General features: G+C 64.5%; 7 protein-coding genes across 31 annotated transcripts in view; 3 read left to right on the top strand and 4 right to left on the bottom strand.

Moving 5' to 3' along the window:
* The window catches only part of MAPK8IP3 (mitogen-activated protein kinase 8 interacting protein 3), a 58,610-nt gene extending 55,787 nt beyond the window's left edge, over window positions 1–2,823 (top strand). For all 14 annotated transcript variants that reach the window (XM_039477890.2, XM_039477883.2, XM_039477880.2 and 11 more), the window contains 6 exons: window positions 80–251; window positions 325–438; window positions 590–628; window positions 721–900; window positions 1,000–1,149; window positions 1,227–2,823. In XM_039477890.2, coding sequence (XP_039333824.1) covers window positions 80–251; window positions 325–438; window positions 590–628; window positions 721–900; window positions 1,000–1,149; window positions 1,227–1,348 — 777 coding nt within the window. In that variant the 3' untranslated portion in view covers window positions 1,349–2,823. The remainder of the gene's footprint in view (window positions 1–79; window positions 252–324; window positions 439–589; window positions 629–720; window positions 901–999; window positions 1,150–1,226) is intronic.
* Window positions 2,824–2,846: 23 nt separating this feature from the next.
* On the bottom strand, window positions 2,847–4,134 carry NME3 (NME/NM23 nucleoside diphosphate kinase 3). 4 transcript variants are annotated; one of them, XM_003928391.4, is made up of 5 exons: window positions 3,977–4,073; window positions 3,763–3,893; window positions 3,554–3,655; window positions 3,364–3,476; window positions 2,847–3,264 (listed from the first exon to the last, which is right to left on the bottom strand). In XM_003928391.4, the coding sequence occupies exons 1-5, from the start codon at window positions 4,020–4,022 to the stop codon at window positions 3,147–3,149; spliced, it is 510 nt and encodes a 169-aa protein (XP_003928440.1). In that variant the 5' UTR covers window positions 4,023–4,073; the 3' UTR covers window positions 2,847–3,146. The 4 variants fall into 4 exon arrangements, with proteins under 4 accessions (XP_003928440.1, XP_010337336.1, XP_010337338.1 ...); XM_010339036.3 differs by having other exon boundaries at window positions 3,062–3,264; window positions 3,372–3,476; window positions 3,977–4,129; XM_010339034.3 differs by having other exon boundaries at window positions 3,364–3,655; window positions 3,977–4,074.
* Window positions 4,135–4,375: 241 nt separating this feature from the next.
* MRPS34 (mitochondrial ribosomal protein S34) lies at window positions 4,376–5,718 on the bottom strand. The gene is made up of 3 exons (XM_010339033.3): window positions 5,330–5,718; window positions 5,109–5,151; window positions 4,376–5,019 (listed from the first exon to the last, which is right to left on the bottom strand). Exons 1-3 carry the CDS (start codon window positions 5,648–5,650, stop codon window positions 4,727–4,729), a joined length of 657 nt encoding a protein of 218 aa, XP_010337335.1. The 5' UTR covers window positions 5,651–5,718; the 3' UTR covers window positions 4,376–4,726.
* Window positions 5,719–5,725: 7 nt separating this feature from the next.
* Window positions 5,726–9,102, top strand: EME2 (essential meiotic structure-specific endonuclease subunit 2). 7 transcript variants are annotated; one of them, XM_003928387.4, is made up of 8 exons: window positions 5,726–6,019; window positions 6,251–6,387; window positions 6,735–6,827; window positions 7,230–7,321; window positions 7,501–7,591; window positions 7,750–7,865; window positions 8,012–8,201; window positions 8,283–9,102. In XM_003928387.4, the coding sequence occupies exons 1-8, from the start codon at window positions 5,791–5,793 to the stop codon at window positions 8,451–8,453; spliced, it is 1,119 nt and encodes a 372-aa protein (XP_003928436.1). In that variant the 5' UTR covers window positions 5,726–5,790; the 3' UTR covers window positions 8,454–9,102. The 7 variants fall into 7 exon arrangements, with proteins under 7 accessions (XP_003928436.1, XP_010337333.1, XP_010337330.1 ...); XM_010339031.3 differs by having other exon boundaries at window positions 7,501–7,612; XM_010339028.3 differs by having other exon boundaries at window positions 6,251–6,519; window positions 7,501–7,612.
* Window positions 8,926–13,555, bottom strand: SPSB3 (splA/ryanodine receptor domain and SOCS box containing 3). Of its 2 annotated transcripts, none has more exons than XM_039477896.2 (6): window positions 13,430–13,555; window positions 10,568–10,745; window positions 10,264–10,451; window positions 10,076–10,178; window positions 9,877–10,002; window positions 8,926–9,613 (listed from the first exon to the last, which is right to left on the bottom strand). In XM_039477896.2, exons 1-6 carry the CDS (start codon window positions 13,553–13,555, stop codon window positions 9,267–9,269), a joined length of 1,068 nt encoding a protein of 355 aa, XP_039333830.1. In that variant the 3' UTR covers window positions 8,926–9,266. The 2 variants fall into 2 exon arrangements, with proteins under 2 accessions (XP_039333830.1, XP_074237876.1); XM_074381775.1 differs by lacking the exon at window positions 13,430–13,555 and adding an exon at window positions 13,155–13,265.
* Window positions 13,556–14,948: 1,393 nt separating this feature from the next.
* On the top strand, window positions 14,949–20,858 carry NUBP2 (NUBP iron-sulfur cluster assembly factor 2, cytosolic). 2 transcript variants are annotated; one of them, XM_039477895.2, is made up of 7 exons: window positions 14,949–15,071; window positions 18,229–18,347; window positions 18,449–18,647; window positions 19,323–19,477; window positions 19,596–19,706; window positions 19,809–19,878; window positions 20,240–20,858. In XM_039477895.2, the coding sequence occupies exons 1-7, from the start codon at window positions 15,041–15,043 to the stop codon at window positions 20,383–20,385; spliced, it is 831 nt and encodes a 276-aa protein (XP_039333829.1). In that variant the 5' UTR covers window positions 14,949–15,040; the 3' UTR covers window positions 20,386–20,858. The 2 variants fall into 2 exon arrangements, with proteins under 2 accessions (XP_039333829.1, XP_039333828.1); XM_039477894.2 differs by having other exon boundaries at window positions 19,809–20,377.
* Window positions 20,859–21,951: 1,093 nt separating this feature from the next.
* IGFALS (insulin like growth factor binding protein acid labile subunit) lies at window positions 21,952–26,163 on the bottom strand. Its single transcript, XM_003928386.4, has 2 exons — window positions 25,123–26,163; window positions 21,952–23,934 (listed from the first exon to the last, which is right to left on the bottom strand). Exons 1-2 carry the CDS (start codon window positions 25,136–25,138, stop codon window positions 22,133–22,135), a joined length of 1,818 nt encoding a protein of 605 aa, XP_003928435.1. The 5' UTR covers window positions 25,139–26,163; the 3' UTR covers window positions 21,952–22,132.
* Window positions 26,164–26,585: the final 422 nt, after the last annotated feature.

Here is a 26,585-nt window from a genome sequence, read left to right as displayed (position 1 = left end):
GGCCCCGGGGCTGTGGCAGGTTTGGGGCTTCCCACTTCCTCTCCCCCAGCCCTGTTGATGGACTGCCATAACCCCACAGAAGTCATTTGATGCCCACCCTCGGCGGGAGAGCCAGGTGCGGCAGCTGGCATGGATCGGTGATGGTGTGTGGGTGTCCATCCGTCTGGACTCCACCCTGCGGCTCTACCACGCACACACGCACCAGCACCTGCAGGACGTGGACATTGAGCCCTATGTCAGCAAGATGCTGGGTAAGGGGCTGCGCCAGGCAGGCGGGGCAGCGGGGTGCTCAAGGCCAGCCGCCCTGACCGTTGTCCCCAACAGGCACTGGCAAGCTGGGCTTCTCCTTCGTGCGCATCACGGCCCTGCTGGTCGCAGGCAGCCGGCTCTGGGTGGGCACTGGCAACGGCGTGGTCATCTCCATCCCCCTGACAGAGAGTGAGTGGCTGCAGCCCTGCCGGGGTGGTGGTGCTGCCAGAGGCGCCCATGAGTTCCCAGGGGGTGGCTCTGCAGGGCCACCTGGGAGGGTGCCTCACCGCCCTTCCACTGATCCATCTCCTCTTATCCCCTGCTCCTCCTATGTCCCCAGCTGTGGTCCTGCATCGAGGCCAGCTCCTGGGGCTCCGAGGTAAGCCCGGCCACCTCCCATCCCCCGACGGGAAGCCTCTCCCACCCTTCATCGGTGTGTGGGCTCAGCGCCTCTGGGTTCTCTCCCTGCAGCCAATAAGACGTCCCCCACCTCGGGGGAGGGCGCCCGACCTGGGGGCATCATCCATGTGTACGGTGACGACAGCAGCGACAGGGCAGCCAGCAGCTTCATCCCCTATTGCTCCATGGCCCAGGCACAGCTCTGCTTCCATGGACACCGTGATGCGGTCAAGTTCTTCGTCTCGGTACCAGGTGAGTCTGTGTCTCTCCTGCTGTCCACACCCGGCAGGCCAGTGGCCGCGGCCGCTGCACTCAGGAGGCTGCTATCCTGAATTGCTTCTGCCATCCCAGGGAACGTGCTGGCCACTCTGAATGGGAGCGTCCTGGACAGCCCAGCCGAGGGCCCTGGGCCGGCCGCCCCCGCCTCAGAAGCCGAGGGCCAGAAGCTGCGGAACGTGCTGGTGCTGAGCGGCGGGGAGGGTTACATTGACTTTCGCATCGGTGAGTGGCCCTGGGGACAGGGCTGAGGTTGCACATGGGAGCGGGGAGCCTGGCCCTGACTGCTGTCCTGCCCACAGGAGATGGAGAGGATGATGAGACGGAGGAGGGCATGGGGGACGTGAGCCAAGTGAAGCCCATGTTGTCCAAGGCCGAGCGCAGCCACATCATCGTGTGGCAGGTGTCTTACACCCCAGAGTGAGCCGCCCACCCTGCCTGGCCGGACCTGTACATAGGACCCCTGACCACCTGACCCCCGCCTGCCCTGCGGGGTAGCCAGCCAGGCGCCACCGCCCCTTTTCTAACCTCTCAACCTGCAGCTTTCACCTGAGTCTGGCCCTCTACAGCGGGCAGGGAGTGTGGGGACGCCAGTCAGTTAGGAGGAGGGGAGGGGGTGCTTCCACCCAAGAGGAAAATCTCGGGACACTGTTCCTGGGCAGCTCCTGGCCAGCTTCCAGCCCAGAGTCCTCAAGTCCAGGGCACCTTGGGCCCAGCGCAGGCAGGATCTGAGGTGGCCCTGGCTCTACCCCAGCCTCCTACTTCCCAGCACCCCCAGGGAGGAGGCAGGGGCTCCCCACCGCCGAGGCTGCCTGCCCTGGGCCCACCTCTGCATGCTGCTTGCGGGCCCACCTGCGTCCTGGGCCCTCACTCTGCCTAGGGGAACAGGGCCAGGTACTAGCCTTTGCCTAGGGAGGTGGGCCTCAGGCTGCCCAGGTGCCTGTACCCCAGCTGGCCTTCTCTGGGGCCTTCCTGTCTTCAAGCCCCTATCCTCTGTCCCTATCCTGGCTGTCCCCTGCCCAGGGAGTTGGCATCAAAGCACGAGGCCCAGCTCCCCAGAACAGCTGCTTAAGAAGAGACTGCTACCCCATCCCGTCCATGCACGCAGGGTCTCGCCAGCCCTGCTCTGACCTGTGTCCCCTCAGGCTCTGCCTGGGCAGAAGACTCCTTCAAGGAGTGGGCCCTGGAGTCCTGTGCCTCCTAGAAGCCCCGGGGTGGGATTTCTCAGGCTGCCAGGGCAGGCCCAGGCCTCAGGAAGAAGGGGAGGCCCCTGGCCTCTCCGGGGTCAGTCCTTGGACGCAGGCTCAGCCTCAGGTTGATGGGGGATGGTGTGCTTCTGGGGCCTGCCTCCTGCATGGGGCTCCACAGCTCCCAGACACGCTACTAAGTGCCTAGGGCTGCCCGCTGTGGCCTGTTCCCCAGGAGCAACAGAGAGGCCACCAAGCGGAGGCCCATGGAGCTGAGGATGGAGCTGCCTCCAGTAGACTCTAAGCGCATAAGGAGCAGTCGCCACCCTGGACTGCTCTCCCTGCCCAGCCGGGCCTCGCTGGCCTACTCCCACCTTCCAGGCCCACTGCACTCCTGTCTGGGAGGCCCCAACAAGGGCAGCCCAGCCCCTCACCCATCCCCAACCAGAGAAGCACAGATCTTGGGGAGCTGCCCCATGAGCCCCGCCGGCCACCGAGGGCTGCAGCTGCCGTGCTGCCGGCTTCTCCCCACCACCCTGCCACCTCCACTGTGATGTATGTCCGGTCCCTCGTCTGTTCCCCTAGGATTTGGAAGTGACTCCCGGCTGACGGATGGGGCGGCTGGGGGAGGGGTGACGATTCTCCTCAGGCTTTGGTCCTGCAAGCAAACCCACGTATCTGCTCTGTACGTAATAAACGTCTTAACGTCGTAGCTGCCTGTTCCGGAACCAAACCCACACGAAAACTAGGACTTTATTATACAAAGAAATGTTGGACCACTTTGGGCTGGGCACCAGGACAGTGTCCTGGCACGTTTCCAAGTGAGCCGCGCAGGCTTGCCTGGAGCAGCTCGTCTCGGGCAGTAAGCCCTGTACGCCAGGGATTGGGGGGGTCCCATGCCACCCTCGATGCAACGTCCTGACATGTTCAGCACCTCATCAGAAGGGACGTTCAAAGTGCTGCAGGGCGGGTCTGAAAGCCTGGGCCCTGGAGGAGGCTGGTGCCGCAGAGCCTCTGCGACGCGCACCCACCGGACTACTCATACAGCCAGTGCCCGGCACTGTCCTCCCAGCACAGGAGCTCCTCTGCGCGGAACCAGAGAGCGATCTCTCGGCGGGCACTCTCCACTGAGTCGCTGCCGTGAATGAGGTTCCTAAGCAGAAGAGGCACGCGTGAGCGCAGGAAGGAGAGCTCGGGCACGGGTACCAGGCAGGCCAGACAGGGCTGGGACCGTCCCCGGCTCCGGCCTTACTTGCCAACCTCAATGCAGAAATCCCCGCGGATGGTGCCGGGCTGGGCGTCGGCCGGGTTCGTCGCCCCGATGAGCGCCCGCGAGGCGCGCACCACGTCCAGCCCCTGCCATACCTGTGCGGGCGGGTCGGCGGTGGTGTCACGCGGAGGTGGAGGTCCCGGGGCCGCCCGCCCGCTTCCCAGGTACTCACCATGGCCACCACCGGCCCGGAGGCCATGTACTTAACCAGGCGGCCGTAGAACGGGCGCTCGCGCAGCTCCGCGTAGTGTTCGCGCAGCAGCTCCTCGGAGGCCTGCGAAAGGGTCAGGCCGCCTGCGCCCGTGCCTAGGACCCAAGCGTCCTCAGGTCCCCGCCCCGCGCCCGCTCACCCCGTCCCTCCACCGCGCCCTGCGCCCCGACCTGCACCAGCTTCAGCGCCACCAGTTTAAAGCCCTTCCTCTCGAAGCGCCGCACGATCTCGCCCACCAGCCGCCGCTGCACGCCGTCCGGCTTCACGGCCAGGAAGGTGCGCTCGTGTGCGCCGGTGCAGGCTGCGGAGCGGGCGGGAACCGGGCGTCAGGCCGGCCCAGCACTGCCCGCCCGACCCCGGCACGCGCCGCGCCGCTCCTCTCACCCGCGGGGAAGAGGTTGGCGAAGATGGTCAGCACCAAGCAGATCATGATGGCGACGGCGGAGCGAGCTCTGCGGGGCGGGGCGGCGGCGACTGGGGCGGGGCCTGCGCTTAAAGGGGCCTGGACCCGGCACGGCAGCCTCCGCGGACGACCGCGAGGAATCTCGCTTCACTTGCACCCCGGAAGCCAGCAGCCGTAGGAGGGAGGAGAGGAGCTGCGGAGGCCAAGTCTCCTCCAGTGGCTCGGACACTAACTGTACTCGCCACAACCCGTCCAGGTGGTTCCACCCACGCGACGCCCTGCTCCCGCACCGCCCGTGCCCCCAGACCAGGGCCGTGACCAGAGTCAGCCTTTCTCTCCCAGGTTCTGCAGAGAGCGCGCAAATAAAACACAACCCTGGCCTGTGTTTATCTTCTTTTATTCCCCTTTATTTATTTTGTTTTCTTTCGTTTCTTTCTTTCCCCCTTTATTCTCTTTCATAGTTTCTACTCCAATGGGGGAAGGGGGCCAGCACCTCCCGCTTTCCCCAGCGTGCCCTCCGAGTTGGGTGTCGGGGCGGAAGGGCCAGAGGAAAGACAGTTGGCGATTTGCCCCAGCCCTCTCCACTACGATGCAGACCGTCAGAACACGTCACGGAGGGGGAACTCCCAACTCCGAGAGGCGGACTCAGGTGTAACCCAAGGATGGTTTCTTTCATCAGCAAGGTCCCCGCGGCCTCACAGCCCCTCAGGCCACCCACTGGTTCTGGTGTTCTAGACCGGGGTGCCCTTGGCCCTTCCTTTGGTCTCCTGTTTTGCAGGGTAGTCCCAGGGTTTTACGCGTATCCTCTGCATATTCAGCATGGGCTCCTCGGTGCTTGTGTCTCCATTTTTCTGTCTTTCTGCGAGAATCATAGCCCGGAGGAGCGGGGGGTACGGCACGGAGGGCACGCTGTCCTCGGGCGCCGGCGTGAACGCGGTGAAGGCCTCCTCCTCGTGCTTGGGCACCAGCCGCCAGTCATGGTACATGACGTGTTCGATCTCCCGCGCTTCGCTCTCCGTCTTGCCTGGGGAAGGAAAGAGGCGTACTGCACACATCTGCTGTGCCGTCGGTGGCCTGCAATGACCGCCGGGGACCTGCTCTTCCGAGCCTTACCTTTGAAGGTCAGGATGCCCCAGGCCCTCCCGTGGTCCAAATTCTGCAAAGCCAGAGGAAAGTAAGTCAACTCGCAAGGCTCTTGGCCTCCGAGGTCAGGAGGGGGTAGCCTCAGCCCCACAAACCTGCAGAAAGGAGGGGAGGCGGGGCCGCTCCGCGAGCCCGCCCGGGAGGGGAGACCAGGCGGCTGCAGGAGAGGGGTGCGGTCGTGGTGCACGCACCTGCGCCGTGTGGTCAGGCTGCACCCGCGTAAGGCGCCAGTAGCACGGCTCGTCGTGCTGCCACAGCCAGGACTTGCGCGTGACCAGGCGGCCCAGGCCGAAGAGCGGGAGGCGGTTGAGCAGCTGCAGGAGGCGGCTCTCGCGGCGCACGTCGACCCAGGCCCGGACCGGCAGCCGCCGACCGGAGAACGGCCGCGTCAGGGACTCGTAGTCCAAGGCGTAGAGCTGCGAGTCGCGCGGTCGGTTTTGCTGCTCCCGCAGGGCGCGCACGCGGCGTGCCAGCTCCGCGATCAGCCGCGGACGCACCTTCTTCCGCGCCATGGTGGGTCCAACGCCTCAGGGCTCCGGCCGGAAGCCGCTGCCGCCGCGCGCCCCCAGGCCCGCCTGCCATCGGAAGAGGCGGGTGTCCCGGTCTAAAGTATCCGGGCGCGACCGGAAGCGAAGGAGAAGCTGTCCTGGCCATGGCGCGGGTTGGACCCGGGAGGGCGAGGGCCTCTCGCCGCGGCCGGAGCGGCCAGCGGCGACCTGCAACCTGGGACATCTCGGACTCTGACACCGAGGGCCCCGCCCACTCGGAGGCCGCCGCGAAAGCCGGGGACCCAGCTGGGGCGCGCAGGGCGGCGGCCGAGGCGTTGCGGCTGATGCGGCCGGAGCAGGTCTTGAGGCGCCTTGCGGTGCGCGTGGACCCAGGTGCGGCGGAGCGCGCGGGCGATGCGCGGGGTAGGAAAGGCCTTTCCCGGCCCGGCGGCACTCTCGGTCCGACGGGGCAGTGCGCGCGCGCTGCGGGCCCTGGGGCCGGACCTGCTTCCCAGTCGGGGGCCTGTGCCGAATGCAGACTCCCCGGCCCGGACCCCCATCCCAGGTAGGGCGCCCACGAGGGTGGAAGGAGGCAGTGACCTCACTTCTCTCCCCCGGTCCCAGCCTTCCTGGAAGACGCCGGTGCCGACGTCCTGATGGAGGCCCTAGAGGCCCTGGGCTGCGAGTGCCTCATCGAGCCCCAGCGCCCGGCGCGGAGCCTGCAGTGGACCCGAGCGAGTCCCGACCCCTGCCCCGGCACCGTGAGTGGTCGCGGGTTACCGAGGGCCAGCCCCGACTCGGCTGTTTTCAGTCCTGGCGCTGTCCCTGGGCGGTGCGGATGGGTAAACCTAGGATGGAGAATGAGAAGTGGAGCTGCCCAAGCCGTTCTGCTGGTAAAGAACCTAGCTGGCTGGAGGGGGTTCCGGCCTGAGCGAGGCTGTGGAGACCTGTGCCGAGCTTGCCCTTGACAGGAAAGGGAACACCGTAGAGCAGGCCTCGCAGGGCCTGGGCTTGGCTGGGGCTACGAGCCGCGTTGCTGCTGGAATGCCCAGGAAGAGCCCCTGGGGCACCCGGGGCTGAGACAGGCAGCCTCGCGTTGTCCCCACAGCTGCCTCCTGAAGTGTGGGCTGCCGGTGAACAGGAATTGCTGCTGCTGCTGGAGCCGGAGGAGTTTCTGCAGGGCGTGGCTACACTGACCCAGGTGCTCAGGTGGCGGCAGAAGCCCCTCTCCACAGTTAGGACGTGTGGGTTCCCAGCCCGGAGGCGCCTGCTCTGTCAATCCCTGCCCTTGTAGATGGGGCAGGCTGGGACTCCTGTCTGATCCAAAACCGTAAAGGTTTCTGGGGTGGGATGGAGAAAGCTCCTGGGAGGTAGACCAGGAATGAGGGGGCTTAGTGGAACAGGCAGCCATTCCGGGGGGCTCCTTGGCCTCATGGGAGGCCCAGAGCTGGTTTTCTCAGAAGGGGTAATGGAGCAGAGGTCCTCTTGGCACCTCTGGCTCTTTCTCAGGCCTGCTGCTCTTCTGCAAACAGGCCGTGGCCTGCTGGCCCACAGCCCTGAGCCTCAGCCTCCCGTGAACTGTACCATGCGTTGTCATCTTCAGCTCTCTGGCCCAACCCGCTGGGTGCCCTGGATCACCCCCGAGATCACCGCCCGGCCCCACTTGGCTGTCATCGGGCTGGATGCCTATCTGTGGTACCGTTTACTCTTATGCTTACAGTGGGGCTGCCTGGGATGGGGGTTCAGAGGTGGGCACACTTCTGGGGTTGCTGTGGCACAGCCGATGCCACTTCCCCAGGTGGGCTCTGGCAGAGGCTGAGCTCGGGCAGGGCAGGTCACATGGGGAACGGTGAGAGACAGTCACCTCTGCTCAGGTCTCGCCAGCACGTTCCCCGTGGGACACAGCCAGAGAGCCCGCAGGTGGCCGGTGCCAAGGTGGCCGTGGACTGGCCAGAGGTGGAGGAGGTGAGGGTCTGTCTGAGCTGGGTGAGTCAAGTGGCCTGGGTCCCGGTGACTGGGCTGCTGGCTGGGCTTGTCTCCCAGCGTGGCATGTGGGGCAGCTACCAGCCATGTCCTGGGGAGCCTTCCTCCTGCTCACGCCCACCGGCTTGCCTCCTCCCCAGGCTCTGGTGCTCCTGCAGCTTTGGGCAAATCTGGATGTGCTGTTGGTGGCCTCGTGGGAGGAGCTGAGTCAGCACGTGTGCGCCATCACCAAGGCCCTTGCCCAGTGTCCCCTCAAGTACGTGACACCTGGGCTGAAGGGGGCAGGATCGCCTCATTGTGGTGGTGCCTCCCCAGCCTCTTTTGAGGGCAGAGCAGCACTGGGTTGCTGCTCAGGAGTGCCCAGGCTCTCAAAGGCCTCTTTCTGTCCCTCCCTGTCTCCAGGCAGTACCGGGAATCCCAGGCCTTTTCCTTTTGCACAGCAGGGCGCTGGGCAGCAGGCGAGCCGGTAACAAGGGACGGCACAGGGCTTCGAGGGGCCTGGTGGAGGCAGATCAGGCAGTTCAGTCGGGTCAGCCCAGCTGTGGCTGACGCTGTGGTCACAGCCTTCCCCTCCCCTCGCCTTTTACAACAGGTGGGCCCCTCCCTCCTCGCAGCCCTGCACGTGGAGGCCCTGTCCCCAGGTAAGTCCTCTCATGCCTTTGTCTGCCCCCAGGCGCTCGTGGCCTGCAGCACGGAGCGGGAGCGCCTGGGCCTCCTAGCTGACCTCCCCGTGACTGCCAGTGAAGATGGGCGGCCCCGCAGGGTAGGGCCTGACCTCTCTCGCCGCATCTGCCTTTTCCTGACCACCGCCAACCCTGACCTCCTCTTGGACCTGAGCTCCTGACCACACCTGGGACCACCAGGACAGCATGCAGCCTTAGGGACAGGCCAGACACCTGCAGAGTGGTGGGGAGGACCCCAGCCACATGTACACCCTCAGGCTCTGGCTGGGCAGGTCTGATCTCAGAGGGAGGGTAGGTGGTTGCAGGGAAAGTTTCAGGCAGCTGGAATGAGAGAGGGGCTTCCGGCTTGCAGCTGGGAAGAGAGGCTGGTGGTTCTATGCTGAGCCCTGCACACACGGGCCACAGGGGAGCCCAGCAGCAAGGCTGTTTCCCTTACCCCCTCTCCACACACATACACTTGGCAGGGGCTGAAGGCAGCACCAGGGCCTCATTGCCACCTGGAGGCTTGGGGTGTGGCACACTCAGCCAGAAGCCATAGGAGACTCCCATGGATGTGAAGGGGCGGCCAGGCCTGGGAGAATGCCTGGGATGCTCAAAAGCCCAGCCTCTGCGTGGACATTTTGGCTCCCGCCATGGGGTGTTAGACAACAACTCTACATTTATTGCAGTCACTTAGGTCTATGACGGCAGGGCAGCCGCTGACAACATGCGGAGCAGGTTAGGAGAAACAAAGTCCCTGTGGGAACAGCGGGCTCCAGCCAGGCTCTCCTCGCAGCCTTCCAGGAGACCTGGGGTTGGGGCAGCTGCTTCCCCACCCAGCACAGCAGTGGAAGGGCCCTGGAGCCCCCACAGAAAGGACTGATCCAGCCTCAGGAGGTAAGAGATGGCTCATCCAACTCCACCCTGGAGTGTGGCCAGAAGGGACAGAGAAGAATGGCTGTCCCAGCCTAGGGAGGCAGCCACTGGGAAGTCGGTCAGGTCCGGCGGCAGCGCTTCCTCTGGCAGGGCCGGGGCTCGGGACTGCTGGGGCGGGCAGAGGCCGCTGTCTGGGGATCAGGTGCTGGAGCCTTGCGGCGGCTGCAGCTCATGCTCAGGACCCAGCCCAGCTTGTTGTGCAGCACCTGCTTGAGGCCTGGCGGCAGGGGCAGGCCCTCCAGCGTGTCCCCCGAGTCCGGCCGCAGCTGGCGCAGGCGGTGGCAGCAGAGGTACTGGAGAGAGGTGGCGCTGGCGCAGGAGCGGGTGACCTTCATGCTGCTGCGTGCTGCTGTGGAGCACACCATCGGGTAGAACCTCTTGTTCTGCAGCTTGGTGGCTGCCACACCTGGAAGGGAGGACCCAGCCTGAACCCCGGGTCGGGAAGGGGCCGGCTACCAGGTGCAGCCCCTCAGGCCTCATGCTGCAGTCACCTGGGAGCACGCGCTAGCCCTGCCACTCCAGCCCGGCCTCACTATCCACCCTCTGGGACCCCGGGGCCTCATGCTTCCGGGAGGAAGCCTTTCAGGAAACCTCTGTGTCCACTGAGCTGGGGTGGCCGCCTCCTTCAGGGTGACAGCTAGGAGAGCACAAGTCCTCTGACCACCTCACCTATGCATTTCCTGTTCTTGAAGAAAGTCAGCGTCCCGTGCCAGGTATCCAGGTGCACGCCAATGATGGAGCCCTGGCCAAACCTTGAGGAGAAGCTGGTCTTGTCGCCCTTGTGGTGGAGGAGGCCTGTGGGCAGCCAGGGTTGGGGTGAGCCCAGGAGACCCAGGCTTGGCCCCGCCCCACCTTGGGCCTCACGCACCCGTGTAGGAGAGGCCCCAGCTGTCCTCGTCCCTGCCCAGCAGGCTGCAGAATGTGTGGCGGTATTTGTCCAGGTCCACATCCGACGTCCCAATGCCCACCATCTAGGAACAGGGGCCAGGCAGAGGGCATGGGGCTGGGCTGCTGGGGCCAGGCCCCCCAGAAGCACCCTGGGCCAGGGCAGCTTACCATGTCGGTGCCGTAGACAGGCGAGGTCATCTTGATCTCCCAGAAGTGCTGGCCCTCTCTGAGCTCCTTGGTGCCCCGGATGGCCGCCGTGCCACAGCTGTACTCCATGTGGAAGCTGACCTTGCGGTTGTCGCAGCTCAGCAGGGTGGCTGATGACTTATTCAGGTCATCCCACACCCAGTCGAAATCTGCAAGAGAGGCCCAGGCTGGGGCAGCCCTGAGAGCTCCAAGGGGCTCCGCCCCGCCTGCCCCCCAAGGCCCACCCGCCAGTGCTGTCCCATCAGGCACCAGGTCCCAAGCTCACACTCGTCTTCCTCTCCACAGCGGCAGTCTTTGCCCCGGTGGGCTGAGTGCAGGCTGCTACAGAAGGAAGCCTCGCTCTGCCCGGCACAGTCGCAGAACGACTCGCCGGTCACGGGCACTGCGCTGGGGATCGATGGCGGCAGCGTGGAGTACTCGGGGTCTGAGTCTGAGTCGCTGTGCTGGGAGAGAAGGGCCAGCTGTTCCCCGCCTTCTGCCCTCTCACCCGTGCCCTCTGCCGGCCCAGCCTGAGTCTCTTCCCCCACTGGCCCTCACCCACCCAGGAAAGGATAAGAGTTCAGGCCTCCAACGATTCCACAGTATCTCAAGTGCACAGCCCAGTCTCCTTCCCAACAGGCTCCAGCTCTGCCCCATTCTGCAAGAGCAGGACGGCCCTGGAGGCCCGGCTACTGAGCACAGTCAAGGCTGCCTGGCTTCCCAGTGGTTTCTAGACAGGGGATGAGCCCCGAGCCCAGCCCACCTGCCCAGAGCTGAGATGGTGTGGACACCTACCTTCCTGCTTGGCCAGACCTGCTGGAGTCCCAGACAAGGCCACTACCCCCTCAGCGGGCCCAGCTGCAGCCACCTGGCCCCCTACCACACTGTGGCCCAATGACCTTCCTATAACCTGAGCAGATCCTGCCTTACAACAGGGTCCTGCTGCCCAGTGCCCACTACAGGCCCTGCCCCTCCTGATGCCACCTTCAGCTGTCACCTCCCTAAGGCTTCTCCAGACCCTTCATTCCTGTTCCATCCTTCTACTGCTTCTCTGAAGGTCTCTGTCCAGATTCTTGGCTTCTTCCCACAGGAATGTAAGCTCCTTGGGGGAGGTGGCACCCCTCCCAGTCTCCTCCCTGTCACACCCAGGGGCTAAATGGACCACAAGGTCAGCAGGGAGAGCACTAAGTGAGCGAGGCGTCCCCATGGCAGAGGCCTTGGGACAATTAGGGCACAGGTTGGGAGCTGTTCCAGAGGGTGATGTGCCCCCAGAAGCCACAGGGAACCATGACATGGGATGCCACCAGCTTTCAGGTGAGCGTGGACCTCTCCAAAGCCAGCTTCAGGCCAGGCCACTGTCATCTCTGGAGGGGATGGCCCCACCCCACAGACAAGGCAAGCGCAGAGTACTCTACCCGACTGCCTAGAGTGGGGGGGTCCCCAAAGCCAGGGCAGCCCCACAGAGCTAGCAGCCAGGGCACAGAACTGACCACTCGCACTGTAGGCCCAGGGCCAAGCTTCCTGGAGAGAAGACAGGCTACATACCTGCTAGCTTCTGGCAGAAAGAAGGGAGGTACCCGCTTCCTGCCCACAACATATGCAGGCCCATTTGGTGAAAGAGGACACACGATGTGTGTCAAGACACTACCCAGCCCGCAGCACCCCATAGCCACGAGCCTGTGTGGCCCCGGCGGGCCCAGGACAGTGCTCCAGGCCACGTGACCTGGAGGCGGGCGGGAAGGCAGGTTGTGGCCTTTCCCCCCACTGGAGCAGGGAGCTTCAGAACAGTGCCCACCCGGTGGGTAAGAACTCTGTTTCCCAACATGCCCCCAAGACCCAGGGCTCAGGGAGTCCTTACTTGGAGAGAGGAGCCCAGCCCCTCCCAGGACACCTGGCTGAACCTGAACAATAGCACAGGGCAGCTGTGACAGCAGAGAGCAGTGCTGGTCACGCGAGCAGCAGCCCCGGAAGGACACAACCCATGGTGACCAAGGACAAGCAGCATGCATGTGTCAGACACTGGCCTGTGGACACGCCCACATCCCACAGCTGTGAGCCTGCAAGGCGGGGACAGACTGCTCCAGGGTATGTGACTGTGGCAGCGGGAAGTGGGGCAGGAAGGCGAGCCACACTTCTGCTCTGGTCCAAGGGAGAGCTCGGGAAACCAATTGGGAAGTCATCCCCCATCAGGACCCCTACCCCTCCCAGCCTCACTGTACCCCTTCAGGCCAGGCAGCTGCCCCCAGGGCCTATCAAGGCAGTGGCCAGGGGCTGAAGGTGGCTCTGCCTGCAAAGCCCACAGGCATATCAGACCAGCCATACTACAGACAAACATCTGAGCTGTTCTGACCGCCTTCAGGTTCCTGGGCCTCCCCGACAGGGGAAGGTGCAGAAATTTCTACAACGATCTTTTTTTAACACGCATATATGTGAACAGAGCATATGTGTTTGTACCGGCAGAATAAACGTCTGGAAGGACACGCAACAAGCTGACTGTGGTCACCCCAGAAACCGGCTGGATAAACCAAAGAATTTTTTTTTTTCCAATCGGGGTCTAGCTCTGTCACCCAGGCTGGAATGCAGTGGTGTGTTCACAGCTCACTGCAGCCTTGACCTCCCTGGTTCAAGCGATCCTCCCACCTCAGCCTCCTGAGTAGTTGGAACTACAGGTGCGTGCCACCACGCCTGGCAAATTTTTTAAATTTTTGTAGAGACAAGAGTTTCACTGTGTGGCCCAAGCTGGTCTCAAACTACTGGGCTCAACTGATCCTCCCGCTTCAGCCTCCCAAAGTACTAGAATTATAGGTGTGAACCACAGTGCCCAGCCCCAGAGCAGAGAGTTTCTGCTGAATGAACCAAAAGCAAATACCAACCTCTCCATACACCATGCTTTTCCCAGGAGAGAACACAGTGCAGGATGCAGTGTCTGTCCGGAGGTCCTGTCACCCCTGAGGCTGTGTGTCCTCTGCCAAACTGAAGAGTCTCACTGAACGTGGTGCACCCCGGAGACGGACCCAGGGTTGGCCTGGTGCTCTGGCTTCAGAATCAAGTTTCCCTATGATTCCCTGATCAGCTAATGCCTGTCTTCCTGCCTAGGGCATCTCCACACCTTAGCCCAACCAGGTCCACCTCATCTGCTGGGACCTACCTGCCCATCAGAGTCGTAGCCCCAGTTAGGGGAGCCTGCCAGAGCCACGGCGCGGGCCTCCGCGTCTCGGCGGGCTGCACTCAGGACGAAGTGCCAGGCCCTGCTGCTCCGGGGGCGTCTGGCCATGGTGAAGAGAATCTGTAAGAAAACACAGGCTCTGGGCAAAGGAAGAGTCCTTCCAGTCTGGGCCACAGACCCACTCGAAGGTGGGGACTGCAGGGGGCGCCGGTGCCCAGCTAGGGCTCCAGAACGCTTCAGGAGCCCATACCTCACTCCAGGATCTGAGCAGCTCAATGAAACCTAGGTAGAGCCTGTGAAACACCACCCAGACACCCATGACTCCGGAGTACGAATCCCAGCCCCTCTCCAGCTCCACCTCATGAACCCGGCTGTCCCGCCCGCCCGTCCCGCAGGCATCTCAAACGTCCTCTCGCTCCTCCTCCGTCATCCAGTTTGACAAACGGCATCTCCGGCCTCCCAGTTCCTCATGCCAGAAGCACGGTGGTCACCCCTCCCCGACACCTCCCCTTCCTGCCCGGCCCAGCCGCCGCGCCCGCCGGCATCCTCCTCCCGCCAGCACCTCCTGGGCCGCGCAGCCCGCCTTCCTCTCCGCTCGCTACCGCCAAGGCTCCTCGTGAGACGCAAATCTGAAAACCTGCTGAGCGCTGGCCGCTGTGCCGACATAGCATGCAGAAGGCTGCGAGGGCCAGGTCCGCGCGTCCCCAGCCACCTGCCTGGCCCCTCGCCGGCTCTGGGGTGCCCGCGCTGCGCCCTGCGGGTTCCGCTTCGCCTTCCACAGACGACTCTTGCGCCGGGCTCGGGGCAGGCAACGCCCGCTGGAACCGGGTCTCAGGGAGGCCGGGCGGATCGCGGCGCCCGGACCGCCGAGCCCTGCCCAGCGCCGGGCGAGTGCGGGTGCAGCCGGAACCGCCCTACCCGGCGGCCGCCCGGCCCAGCTGTCCCCTCCTGCGGGCGCGCGGGCTCCGGAGAGGAACAAAGGCGGCGCCCTGGCCGCGCTGCTCCCGCCGCGCCCGCAAGGTCAGCGCGCCCGCCCAGAGCCCGGGACCGCGGCCCGCGCCCCCCAACCCCGCTCACCTGCAGCCCCCGTCGCGCGCTCCGCCGGCCGGGCCCTGACCCACTTTCCGCCCAGGCGCGAGACGTAAACAATCCCCGCCCCCTGCGCCCATTGGCTCCGGCGGCGAGGGGCGGGCACGGCCGGCTCGGAGCTTCAGACGAGGGGGGCGGGAGTCGGGAGACAAAGCTACTGCCTAGAGGTTTCAGTACCTGTCAATCCCAACCCAACGTTTCTACTGGTCGATTTCCAAGCGGTTGGAGACAAAGCCCGCGAGCCCATTGGAGACCGGCGGGAGGCGGTCCCGCAGTCAGAATTGACACAAAAGTAGGTCCGCCTCCATGTCCTCATCTGCGCCGGAACCTGCGGGACTGGCTCGAAGCGATTTGATTGGCTGAGACAGGAGGAATAGTCCTATGAAGAGGATCCAGGAGCGGGCGCGCACTGACCATTGGCTAGAAGGCCCTTCGCTCTGGTTGGGAGGCTGACGGCCCGCGGGCGGAAGCGCGGGGTAGCAGCGAGCTCCGGCCGGCGGCGGGATGGAGGCGGCGGCGGCGGCGGCGGTGACGGGTGAGTGCGGGGCCGGGTCAGGGCCTCACTTGGGACCCCGCCGCGCCCCCTTCCGGGGCGGCCTCGCTGCGTCGCGCACCTCCAGGGCGACCATCACCGGCCTGCGTGGCACGACCGAGCCAGAGGTCTCGGCGCGGGCGTTTTCGCGCATGCTGCGGCTTCGGTGTGAAAACCCCGTGACCTCGGAGGATCTGAGTCGTAGAATCGGGGAGGTTTTATTTTTTATTTATGTGTTTAGAGACGGCGTCTCGCTGTGTTACCCAGGCCGGAGTGCAGTGGCGTGATCTCTGCTCACTGCAGCCTCCGCCTCAGCCTCCCGAGTAGCTGAAATTACGGGCTTCCGCCATCACGCCCGGGTAATTTCTGTATTTTTAGTAGACACGGGGTTTCACCATGTTGGTCAGGCTGGAACTCCTGACCTCGTGATCCACCCACCTCTGCCTCCCACAGTTCTGGGATCTTAGGGGTGAGCCACCGCGCCCGGCCTAGGGGGAGGTTTTAAAAGAAACTGTTGAGCACCGCTTTGTAGGTGGGAGTGGTGGCGCCTGTGGGCCCCACTATCTTGGAGGTCGCCAGGTCGAGGCCCTGGTCCTACTGCACCGCAGCCCGGTGAAGAGCGACACCCTGTCTCTAAATAAATCATATGCACATAGTCATGAAAGTAAGACAGAAGCCAGCATCTCATATGCTTTTAGTTCTTTGAGGAAATGGCGCTCTAAGCCTTTAGAGACGTGAAAGTTGCATCAGACAGAATTCACTCAGTGGGTATGAGCCCTTCGCCAACATGAGCACCAACGGGCCCTCTTAAGTAGTGGGAGCCGCACTTATCTTCGAGACATGGAGTTCTGACCAAAAGGAAAACCTTCGGACAGCAAGGTCTGGTAGCACAACTCTGACAGGTTGGAAACCCAGCCTTGGAGTCTTACTCCAGAGAGAAGCCTGGAAAAGCCTGACTTTCTTTTTTTTTTTTTTTTTTTTTTTTTGAGACGGAGTTTCGCTCTTGTTACCCAGGCTGGAGTGCAATGGCGCGATCTCGGCTCACCGCAACCTCCGCCTCCTGGGTTCAGGCAATTCTCCTGCCTCTGCCTCCTGAGTAGCTGGGATTACAGGCACGCGCCACCATGCCCAGCTAATTTTTTGTATTTTTAGTAGAGACGGGGTTTCACCATGTTGACCAAGATGGTCTCGATCTCTCGACCTCGTGATCCACCCGCCTCGGCCTCCCAAAGTGCTGGGATTACAGGCTTGAGCCACCGCGCCCGGCAAGCCTGACTTTCTAATCAGGAAAGATTTACCACAGAGTAAGGCTATTGCTGAGATTGATAGAAGCTTTTTGATGTGTACACATGGGGTCTTACTACATTACTGAGAGTGGTCTGGAACTTCTCCAGGACTGAAGTGACTCTTCCTCTTTGGCCTCTCAAAGTGCTGGGATTACAGGTGTTAGTCAGTGCACCTAGTCCAAGCTTTTAGTTTTGGGGGATGTGGGAGACAGAGATTGTCTCCGTCACCCAGGCTGGAGTGCAGTGGCACAGTCTCGATCTCGGCTCACTGCAACCTTCGCCTCTCTGGTTCAAGCAGTTCTCCTGCCTCATCCTCCCAAATAGCTGGGATTACAGGCATGCGCCACCACACCTGGCTGCTTTTTAGAGTCTTTAGTAGAGGGTTTCGTCACGTTGGCCAGGCTGGTCTCAAACTCCTGACCTCAGATGATCCACCCGCCTTGGCCTCCCAGAGTGCTGGGATTACAGGCGTGAGCCACTGCACCTAGCCCTAAGCTTTCTTTATGTGGGGAAAATATGCACATAAAAATTCGAAAGGCCTCGTCTGGGCAGGTCACAGCTGCAGCACCCGGCAGGCCCACACTGACTGTGCTTTGCAGGGCGTCTGCCTAGGAGCTGTTTCAGTTTGCTGAGAAGTGGAAAGTTTTTGGGGAACCCTCAGGGTTGTTGTCTGGGAGGGACCTCCCCCTCCTGGTTGCCTGACACTGGCGCCCGCGTCCTGCGTGGTGCTCAGCCCAACCTACTGGACGGTCACAGTCCCCATATCTGCCAGCGAGGAGAGCCTCCATGGGTTAGCGCTGATGGCCGCTGGCAGTTGGGACCCTGGCCTGACGGAGTCCCCGGCAGCCACAGACGTGCATGCCGGGGTCTGCACAGTGCGCCTCCAGTACCTCTTGGTATTAAAAGTGATTTAAGTCAGAACCTCTTTTGATTGCCTCCAGGGTGACCGTGAGGCTGTGGTCTCAGGGCTCGGTGTTTGCAGGAGTGTGGGGCTGCCTTTTCTGCGGAGAAGACTGCAGGCAGGCTCTGTAGGTCCGAGGACCTGCCTGCATGCCAGGTTGCCCTGGGAGGCTGTGGACTTGAGAGCCTCTCAGCCTGCTCTTGAGAGGCGGATCAGGAAGAGGGCGTTGGTCCTCCCAGGACCTGTCCGGGATGGAGCAGCTTGCTGGATACAAGGGGCATGGCCTCAGCGGTGGCGCTGGGGGGAGAAGGTGGGGGTTTGTCAGGGTGTCTGCACACAGCAGCCCCTACCTCGTGGTGGCAACAGGATGGGACCCTGGAAGGAAGAGGAACATGGGGGACAGGGCTGTGTGGGGAGTGGCCGGCGGCCCTCACCTGCCACACATTGCAAGGCCGAGAACGCCGACTGCAACGCATGGTTGTGGCCACCCTGGCCCTCAGCTGCCAGCATCCCTCCTGAGTACTGGAGGCTCAGAGCAGCCTGTGCTGCCTCTGCCAAGCCCAGCTGCACAGGCTGGGGAAAGAGTGGAGTCTATCCTGCCGTTAGAAATAGCAGGGGGCTGGCAGTTTGATAATCATGTCGCTCACGTGTGCTGGCTTGCACACACGCCTGCGCGTGAAGGAACGCACCACCCTTGCCTGCACTGAGAGGCACGTTGGCACTTTCCGCTCTCAGCAGCGCCGCCTCTGGCAGGAGCAGGAAGTGCAGTGGTCTCAGAGGGACGCTCGCGGGTCTGGGGCTGCAGGGCACCCACCTGGAGGTCTTTACATCGGGTTGAAGCGGGACAGGGGCTGCCTCTGGGTCTGGCAATTCCCTACCACTCCGCTGTGGGTGCGGGAGGTGCTGGGCAACCCCGTGTGTGTGGGTACAGTGGGCGCGGGGGGCCCTGACCTTCCCTCTTGCTTCTGACCAGAGCCTGGAAACCTGGCCGGCGTCAGGCACATCATCCTGGTCCTGTCGGGAAAGGGGGGCGTTGGGAAAAGCACCATCTCCACGGAGCTGGCCCTGGCACTGCACCATGCGGGCAAGAAGGTGAGCGCCCTGCCCGTCGCTGGGCGGAGCCCTGGGCAGCTGCCCGCGTCCCCGAAGAGGCCTGGCGGTGCCCCTGGCCTCGGCTGTGCTGCCCCTTGCAGGTGGGGATCCTGGACGTGGACCTGTGCGGCCCCAGCATCCCCCGCATGCTCGGGGCGCAGGGTAGGGCCGTGCACCAGTGTGACCGCGGCTGGGCGCCCGTCTTCCTGGACCGCGAGCAGAGCATTTCGCTCATGTCCGTGGGCTTCCTGCTGGAGAAGCCCGATGAGGCTGTGGTGTGGAGAGGCCCCAAGAAAAACGGTAATGACGGGTGGGGCGTCGCTGTCCTGGGGAAGGGGTGAGCATCCGTGCTGGCCTCTTCCGTGGAAATGCTCCCCGCCAGTAGCCGGGCCTGGGAACCCACATGTGACACCACAACCAGGGACGGCGCTCTGGCTGGCGGTGTGGCTCCAGTCCACACTGTCACACAGCCGCCCTCCCCTCCCAGCCAGAGGGAGGGGCTTGCCAAGACCCTGGCCATGGCATGCAGGGACCTGAGACCCCAGTGTGGGAGGTCATGGGGGCAGAGCTGAGGGGGTTCTGGTGCCTCTGGAGCAGGGAGAGGCTGGTGGGAGTGAGGTGCAGGCTCTGGGTGCACCTGTGGAGTGTCTGCCACAGAGAATGTGGGTGCTCCCACATGTGGGTACAGACCCCCGAAGTCCTGGCTCCGTGTTCTGATTTGGGGCCTCGGGGAGTCAACACGCACTTTGTGAGCAGGGGTGATACGCTGTAGATGGCCCTGGCCCCATCTCTGTGCTCCTGGTCAGGGCCTGGCCGGCTCCCGCAGTGGGCTGGGACCTTCCAAGAACCTGTGATAGAGGCCGGTGGCCCGTGGCGCTTGCTGGACTGCAGCCCCTCGGCCTGACCTGGCCAGTTCTTAGCAGCGCAGGGCCTCGTGTGCAGACCTGCCCTGCCCTGACGGCCCTGTCTTTGCAGCACTGATAAAACAGTTTGTGTCTGATGTGGCCTGGGGGGAGCTGGACTTCCTGGTGGTGGACACACCCCCAGGGACCTCCGACGAGCACATGGCTACTGTGGAAGCCCTGCGGCCCTACCAACCCCTGGGGGCCCTCGTGGTCACCACGCCTCAGGTACCGCCAGCACCTTCCTGAACCCCTGTGAGCGGCTTTCCAGTGGGCGGGGCCGGTGTCCCTCCCTGTGCACCTGGCCCAACCCCGCTGACCGGCAACCTTGGCTCCTGCCCTGCAGGCGGTGTCTGTGGGGGACGTGAGGCGTGAGCTGACCTTCTGCAGGAAGACGGGCTTGCGGGTGATGGGGGTCGTGGAGAACATGAGCGGCTTCACCTGCCCACACTGCGCGGTGAGCCCGGGGGCTGCAGGGCCGAGGCAGCACCTGATGGTGGGAGTGGCAGGCAGGTAGGGTGGGACCTTGGGTGGCGCTGGGCTCACCACCCTCTCTTAGGAGTGCACCAGCGTCTTCTCTAGGGGCGGCGGGGAGGAGCTGGCCCGGCTTGCTGGGGTGCCCTTCTTAGGTGAGTATCCTGACCTGGTGCTGGGGTCCCGGCCTCCCTGTCCACAGCCTCTGCCCTGGGCGGGCTTGACCTCTGTGACCCCAGCGCCCAAGGGGAGGAGGGGACGGGGGCTGTTTCCTCCTCTCTCCTCAGGCCACACTCCGCACTGTGACCTGTGGCTCATCCACCCTCGCCCTTCTCAAGGCACTCTCAGGGGCCACAGGACCCAGCCTGGAGGTGGAAGCCTCGGGGCAGTGCCTGCGCCCCCTCTGCGGCCGCGGGTGGTTCGGATGGCATCTGCTTTTGGCCAGCCGAGCCCGTGCTGGGAGCAGGAGGTGTGGACACGGTGCCATCGCCTCCCTGGCCTCACTGTGCTGTGCAGGCTCTGTGCCCCTGGACCCTGTGCTCACGAGGAGTCTGGAGGAGGGTCATGACTTCATCCAGGAGTTCCCCGGGAGCCCCGCCTTCACCGCGCTCAGCTCCATAGCCCAGAAGATCCTGGACGCGACGCCCATGTGCCTTCCCTGATTAAGGCCGCCCTGCAGCCGCCTCCCAGAGCCACCAAGGGCTCTCTCCAGCTTCTCAGAGAAACGGAGCTGCCTGGGCTCAAGTCCGGGCCCTGCAGGGACAGGCCCGGGCTTCGTGATCTGGGGAGCGTCTCCTCAGCCAGCCCTGCCCCTGGGAGGAGTTGGGCGTCAGCAGCTCTGCCTGCGTGGCCTGTGGCTGAGAGGGCAGCTCGGGGCCAGGTGCTCTGTGGCCGTTCGGCGGGCGGCCGGGGTCTTGTCCATTCACGTTTCCCACGTGCACCCCGCGGCTGTGTGTCCACAGTCACAGAGCCCCTGGGACTCCTGCAGGCCTCATGGGGCCCCAGGTCCCCAGCAGCCTGGGGTCACTGTGGTCTGTGTTCAGCTGGGGAGGTGCCCCCTAAGGGGGTGAACTGACCTCAAACATGTCTTCTAAGTGGGAGGATCCTGCCATTAAATGCACTGCCATGATTACGAGTCTGATGCTTCTAGAGTTTTCTGTCCTTAGGGGTCAGACAGCACCCGCTTCTGTCATTCCTGGGCTGGGCTGGTGAGTCCTTAGCTCTGTTGTCAGCCAGCCCCTGTTCCTGTGGTGGGAGTTCAGAGAGATTTTATGATAAACCTGAGACCCAGTGCCTTTGCCATGCAAGAACAGCCCCCCAGACACTGCGGGGGCCCCTCCGAGGGACTGAGACTGGAGGTGGGTGGATAAGGGAGCTCCAAGTCCCAGGGGCTTCCTGCAGCTCTTCTCAGGGAGACGCAGAAGGAAAGCCATTCCAGAAAGCAGAACGTGCCGTTTTTCCCAAAGGAAAAGCTGGGCCTTCATCAGGGGAGGACCCTTCAGGTGAGGGCCAGGAACCAACCCCGGCAGTCCCTAGGCAGGTGGGAGGGTGCTGGGGCAAAGGGGCTAAGGATGCCAGGGCCCTGCTGCAGGGGGTGGCTCCCTGCGCCAGACTGACGCCATGCCCTGTGCTCACTGCCCGCCCCACCTGAGCCATGCCCTGGCCGCCTGGTCCTCTGGGCGATGCCTGAAGAGGAGGGGCGAGTTGTGGAGCTCCCAGGACTCGAGTTGGTGCCGTTGTCCTGGGGGGAGCCCGGGGGGCAGCTGCAGGGATCAGGAGGACTCAAGGGAGGCTGTCGGCCGCGGCAGTGGAGGGGCTGGGTCCTGGCAGGGGCTCTGGGCATGGCCAAGCCCCACAGGGCAAAGGTGATACCAAGGCACACCGCCCTCCCCTCCCCTAAGCCAGGTGTGTTTTTTCTGAGGTGGTTTTACTCTGTCACCCAGGCTGGAGTGCAGTGGTACAGTCTGGGCTCATGGCAGCCTCTACCTCCCAGGCACTGGCGAGCCTCCTGCCCCAGCCTGCCTAGGACCACAGGCATGGGCTGCCATGCCTGGCTAATTTATTTTTTTGTGGAAATGGGCTCTCCCTTGTGTTCCCCAGGCCGGTCTTGACCCTCTGGGCTCCAGCAATTAGCCCACCCCGGCCTTGCAAAGTTCTGAGACCCCAGGTGTGCGCCGCGCACCCAGCCCCTTCCCTGATTCCACGCTTGCAGTCACGCGCCGCGCCCATTAGATTCAACTGTGTTTGCCTTTAATTGATGACACCGGGGGAAGGCCGCCATGCCTCCCACCCCAGTCAGGCCCTTGCGTCTTTCAGCAAGGGCACAGCTCGGGATCAGATGTCTGCCAGGCCCCCGAGGATGCAGAGGACCTGTCCCCTGCGCAGGGTAAGCCACGCAAGGGGCCCCAGTCAGCAGGGCGCGAAGTGGGCCTCGCTGAGATCCCGCAGGTCGAGGCCGGCGACCTCGGGCGGGCTGGCGCAGGTGATGTTGTTGTAGGTGTATGTGGGGGGCTGGCAGTCGTCCCCCTCACAGGCGGCCCGGACGAAGCGGGGCACGGTGCGGGGGTTCTGCAGGGCGAAGTCCCACAGCGCCTTCAGCGGGCAGCGGCAGTCCCAGGGGTTCCCCTGCAGCCACAGGAGCTCCAGGCCAGGGGGCTGTGGCGTGAAGGTCCGCAGGGAGTTGTTCCTGAGGCTGAGGTAGCGCAGCCGCCCCAGCGGTGCCAGGAGGCCATCGGGCAGTGCCTCCAGGCGGTTGTGCGAGACGTCCAGCCAGAAGGCCCGCCGCAGGGGGCCCAGGGCGTCCGCCGGCAGCTCCACCAGCCGGTTGTGGGCTAGCAGCAGGTACTCCAGCTTGCCCAGGCCCTGGAAGAGCCGCGGGGGCAGGTGCGTGAGCCGGTTGGAGGTGAGGTCCAGCTCCTGCAGCTCCGCCAGCCCCCACAGGCTCTGCTCCTCAATGCCCTCGAGGCCGTTGTCCCTGAGGAAGAGCCGGCGCAGCCCCGAGAGGCCGGCGAAGGTGTGCGTGCGGATGCGGCCCAGGCAGCTGCCCTCCAGGTGCAGGCTGTGCAGCTTGCCCAGGCCCTGGAACACCTGCTCGGGAAGGTTCCGGAGGCAGTTTCCGGAGAGTTTCATGACCGCCACGTTGGCGAGGCCGAGGAAGGCGCCCGCCTTGACCTCCTGCAGCTGGTTGTGGTCCAGCGTGAGCACCTCGAGCTGGCCCAGGCCCTCGAAGCTGCGCTCGGCCAGCTGGCGGATGCGGTTGTGGCCCAGCTGCAGCTCCTCCAGGAAGTGCAGGTCCCTGAACGTGCGGGGCCGCAGGCCGGCGATGGCGTTGTGGGACAGCCGCAGCACGCGCAGGCCCAGCAGGCCGGGGAACGTGTCCTCCAGGAGCCCGGCCACGCGGTTGTGGGACAGGTCCAGCCAGCGCAGCGCCTTCAGGCCCAGGAAGGCGCCCGGGGCCACGGCGGCGATGACGTTGCGGTCCAGGTAGAGCTTCTGGAGCCGGGGCAGCTGCGCGAACACGTTGGCCTTGATGGCCCGCAGCGCGTTCCTGCTCAGGTCCAGCTCCCGGAGCTCGGCCAGGCCGCTGAAGAGTGCAGGCTGCAGGTAGGCCAGCCTGTTGCCCGCCAGCACCAGCTCGCGCAGGCCGCCCAGGCCACGGAACGCCGCGTCGGGGAGCACGGCCAGGCCGTTCCAGCCGAGGCTGAGGTCCCAGAGGCTGCCGAGACCCTCGAAGAGCCCGTCCTCCAGCCGGCTCAGGCGGTTGTTGCTGAGGCCGAGCGTGGCCAGCGCGGGCGTGTGCACAAACGTGCCCACAGCCAGGCTGCGCAGCTGGTTCCGCTCCAGATGCAGGTGGCACAGCTTCTCCAGGCCCAGCAGCGCCTGCGGCTCCAGGCTGCCCAGCAGGCCACCCTGCAGGTTGAGGAAGCCCAGGCTGGAGAGGTTCTGGAAGGCAGCCGGGGGGATGGACGACAGGTTGTTCCCGTCCAGCCACAGGGCCTGGGTGGCGGCCGGGATGCCATCCGGCAGGCGCGTGAGGTTCCTGGAGCTGCAGAAGACGCTGAGCTCCTCTGCGTCGCTGTCGTAGCTGCAGACACAGGTGGCTGGGCACGCTGGGCCCTCGGGGTCCCCCGGTGTTCCGGGCTCTGCTCCCTCCAGGCTGCGGGGGCCCAGTACCACCCAGGACAACAGCAGCAGCGCCAGGGCCAGGCCTCCTGTGGGGGGAGAGGCTTGGGGAGGCAGCCCGAGGCGGGCTCCACCCTGTGAGGCTGACGCCAGCACAGTTGGAACCGGCGCTCGGATGCGAACGCAGCCTCCAGCTCTCCCCCGAGCCGCGAAGAAGCCGGTGAGCCCCCTGGGTCCTCCAGCTCAGAAGCTTCCCACCCCAGGGGACGGTGGAGTGGCCGCCCCGCCCCGGCTGCACAGACACCGAGGGCTTGGCTCTGCAGGCCACGTGGGCTCAGCCAGGCTGGGGCTTGGGCCTTCTGACCATGTGGCAACTGCACGTTGGCCTGGAGGAAGGGGAGGGAGCTGAGCCGTCGGCCCAGGTCCGGCCATTTTCAGAAGATTTTCGAGCAGGTCTGGGTGGGCACTCACTCGATGCCCTCAGAGGCTGAACAGGGAGCTAGGCACCTCCTGCCCAAGTTAGGCCCCCTCGGCGGGGTCTCATCTTCCTGCATCCAGGCCTCAGCCCGGTGCTGTGGGGAAGACCTGGCACCCGTGTTGGTGGGCAGGTAGGGACCCAGGCTGTCAGCCACCACAGGTCACATTGCCCCTCAGGACAAGGTGCCACAGGCCCCACAGACCCGGCCAGCAGCCTCCCAAACAGTGGTGACCCAGACCCTCTACAGCATGGCCTGCCTGTCCTCAGGGTGTGGGATCGCTGCGATGGTGGCCGGTGCAGTCAGGTGGAGCCCCCTCAAATGCCCTTCTGTCGTGATCATTTGGGGGTGGCCTGAGACAGCCCTGGAGCTCAGCTCAGGCTTGGGGTGGCTGAAGCCGCAGGGGAGCGCCTCACAAAGACAGCGGGGTAGAAGCCACCATCTCCTGCCTGGGCCATGCCCACAATGCAGGGTGTGAGGGCACCTCCCGTCACTGTGCCCGCCATTCTGGGAGCTGAAGGCTCCTGCTGGCCCAGCCTGTGCCTGGCACTCTTCCCTGCACTGCCACCAACACCCTTAGGATTGAGAACAGGATGGAGACCCTCTGGTGTCAGGCACAGCTGTGTCTCCTTCCCAACCCCAGCAGTCACATTCCCTACTGGGCTCCCCGGAGTCCCCCCGAGACCCCCAGAGTTGAGCCCTGCAGAGCTTCCCTGGGGACCACCCCTGGCCTCTCCCAGAGGACTCAGGTCATGGTCTGGCCACCCCCAGGGCAGGTGTTGGGGACACTGGGGGGCTCACCTTTCCTCAGGGCCATCCCGAGTGCAGGGCAGGCCACAGGTAGCAGCAAGGGAGGGTGCGTCTGCTGCGCCGGCCACCCCTGCCCTCTGGATTTCCCCACTGTGGGGCAGCCTGCGCCCGTCACCGGGCTGGCCCAGCCCAGCTGGCCCCAGCTCTGTTAACCCCCTCCTGCCAGGCACCTGGCATCCACCCCAAGCCCTGGGGCACAGACGGTGCAGTGAGTGAGGGAGCTTCCGTCGGGGCCTGAGGTGGGTCTCTGGGGGCTGATGGCCAGTACCCGGGCCCCCTGCAGGGCTGACTGGGGAAGGCTGAGCAGTGGGGCAGGAGTGGGGGGCCCCTTGGAGCAGCCTGGGAGGGGCTGGGGCTTGGGCTGCTTCTGGGAGCCCATAGCTTTACCAGCTCCTATTGTGGATAGGGGCCCCTCAGGCAGCTCCTGGGTCCTGACCCCACCCCTGGCCTGAGCAGACAGTCACATGGGGCTCAGGGGCTGCCACCCCTTCCCCGTGCCCTGCCCGGCTGTCCACCCCCTCCTGGGGGTTCCCTAAAGCCTGGGTGGAAGCTGCTGTTTGGGATCCAGGCCCAGGGTGCTGTCCAGGGCCGGGCCTGTCCTGCCTCTCCCGTGACCCCGGGGCACTGGTGTCTGGCCACTGCCCCGCCCCCAACCTCTTCTAGGAATGCCTGGCAGGGTGGTAGCGCCTGTTGGCTTTTGCCCTGGACCATCCTCGGGGAGGGCGTGGGGGTGGCCCGGCAGTGGGAGCCAGGTCTGGTGGCCCAGACAAGCCCCCCGTGCCCCTTGCTGTCCCCTAGCTCTGGTGAGGGCCTGGCCGCCCTACAGTGACTTGTGTGCACAGAGGGCACAGGAATGTGTGCCTGGCCACGTCCGAGGTCACCCCTGGGCTCCGTCTCCACCTGCCTACAGTGGCCCCTGGTTCCCTTCCACCTGCTCAGACCACTTCCCAGCTGGTCACTGCCTCCAGCAGGGCCTGAGAAGTGCAGCCCCTCCCACCCAGGTCCCTGCAGGCCCTGTCCCTGTGTCAGTGGGCCCACCCACCTGCCCCCCACACCCCCACTCTCCCTGGCAGTGGGAATGCTTGCAGGGAAGCAGCCGGCAGGGGCACAGGTCGGGGCAGAGCTGGGACTGGGGGGCAGCAGCTCTCCTGGGACCTACCCTGTCCGCAGAGCTGTGGGAAGCCACCCCCCAGTGTCACCTCCTTCCCTTTATTGAGAATTGATCGTTTTCCAGGTGTCGTCTGAGCTCTGCTTCTGAGAAATTATAGATCCACAGGGAGAAAGTCCACACCCAGAAAGATCCACGGTCCGTTTACTCAGCAGAAAACGCAGACTCAGCAGGGGCCTGGGAGCTGGGGCCCGCGCAGCCGGACGGCCTCCTCTCAGGAGAGATCCCCATGTGGAGGACCCTGGTCTGTGTCTGCCACGCACCCCCACCTGGGAGTCCCACACAC

This window comes from Saimiri boliviensis, chromosome 12 (genome assembly GCF_048565385.1).
Source record: "Saimiri boliviensis isolate mSaiBol1 chromosome 12, mSaiBol1.pri, whole genome shotgun sequence".
Classification (NCBI taxonomy): Eukaryota; Metazoa; Chordata; class Mammalia; order Primates; family Cebidae; genus Saimiri; species Saimiri boliviensis.
This window is presented reverse-complemented; position numbering and strand designations above follow the sequence as displayed.

What these genes read in the sequence shown, in the direction of transcription:
- NME3 (XM_010339034.3), bottom strand. Translation starts at nt 4,022, where the DNA reads ATGATCTGCTTGGTGCTGACCATCTTCGCCAACCTCTTCCCCGCGG. An exon ending in TGGCGCTGAAGCTGGTGCAG is followed by an intron (nt 3,656 to 3,762) that starts GTCGGGGCGCAG and finishes ACCCTTTCGCAG; the next exon opens with GCCTCCGAGGAGCTGCTGCG. An exon ending in TTCTGCATTGAGGTTGGCAA is followed by an intron (nt 3,265 to 3,363) that starts GTAAGGCCGGAG and finishes TCTTCTGCTTAG; the next exon opens with GAACCTCATTCACGGCAGCG.
- MRPS34 (XM_010339033.3), bottom strand. Translation starts at nt 5,650, where the DNA reads ATGGCGCGGAAGAAGGTGCGTCCGCGGCTGATCGCGGAGCTGGCACGC. An exon ending in AGCCTGACCACACGGCGCAG is followed by an intron (nt 5,152 to 5,329) that starts GTGCGTGCACCA and finishes CTGGCTTTGCAG; the next exon opens with AATTTGGACCACGGGAGGGC. An exon ending in GGGCATCCTGACCTTCAAAG is followed by an intron (nt 5,020 to 5,108) that starts GTAAGGCTCGGA and finishes TTCCTTCCCCAG; the next exon opens with GCAAGACGGAGAGCGAAGCG.
- EME2 (XM_010339026.2), top strand. Translation starts at nt 5,791, where the DNA reads ATGGCGCGGGTTGGACCCGGGAGGGCGAGGGCCTCTCGCCGCGGCCGG. An exon ending in GCGCGCGGGCGATGCGCGGG is followed by an intron (nt 6,050 to 6,250) that starts GTAGGAAAGGCC and finishes CCCCGGTCCCAG; the next exon opens with CCTTCCTGGAAGACGCCGGT. An exon ending in CTGCCCAAGCCGTTCTGCTG is followed by an intron (nt 6,520 to 6,734) that starts GTAAAGAACCTA and finishes TTGTCCCCACAG; the next exon opens with CTGCCTCCTGAAGTGTGGGC.
- SPSB3 (XM_039477896.2), bottom strand. Translation starts at nt 13,555, where the DNA reads ATGGCCAGACGCCCCCGGAGCAGCAGGGCCTGGCACTTCGTCCTGAGT. An exon ending in CTGGGGCCTCTCCTACACGG is followed by an intron (nt 10,003 to 10,075) that starts GTGCGTGAGGCC and finishes GGCTGCCCACAG; the next exon opens with GCCTCCTCCACCACAAGGGC. An exon ending in CAAGAACAGGAAATGCATAG is followed by an intron (nt 9,614 to 9,876) that starts GTGAGGTGGTCA and finishes CCTCCCTTCCAG; the next exon opens with GTGTGGCAGCCACCAAGCTG.
- NUBP2 (XM_039477894.2), top strand. Translation starts at nt 15,041, where the DNA reads ATGGAGGCGGCGGCGGCGGCGGCGGTGACGG. An exon ending in TCGTGGTCACCACGCCTCAG is followed by an intron (nt 19,478 to 19,595) that starts GTACCGCCAGCA and finishes CCTGCCCTGCAG; the next exon opens with GCGGTGTCTGTGGGGGACGT. An exon ending in TCACCTGCCCACACTGCGCG is followed by an intron (nt 19,707 to 19,808) that starts GTGAGCCCGGGG and finishes ACCCTCTCTTAG; the next exon opens with GAGTGCACCAGCGTCTTCTC.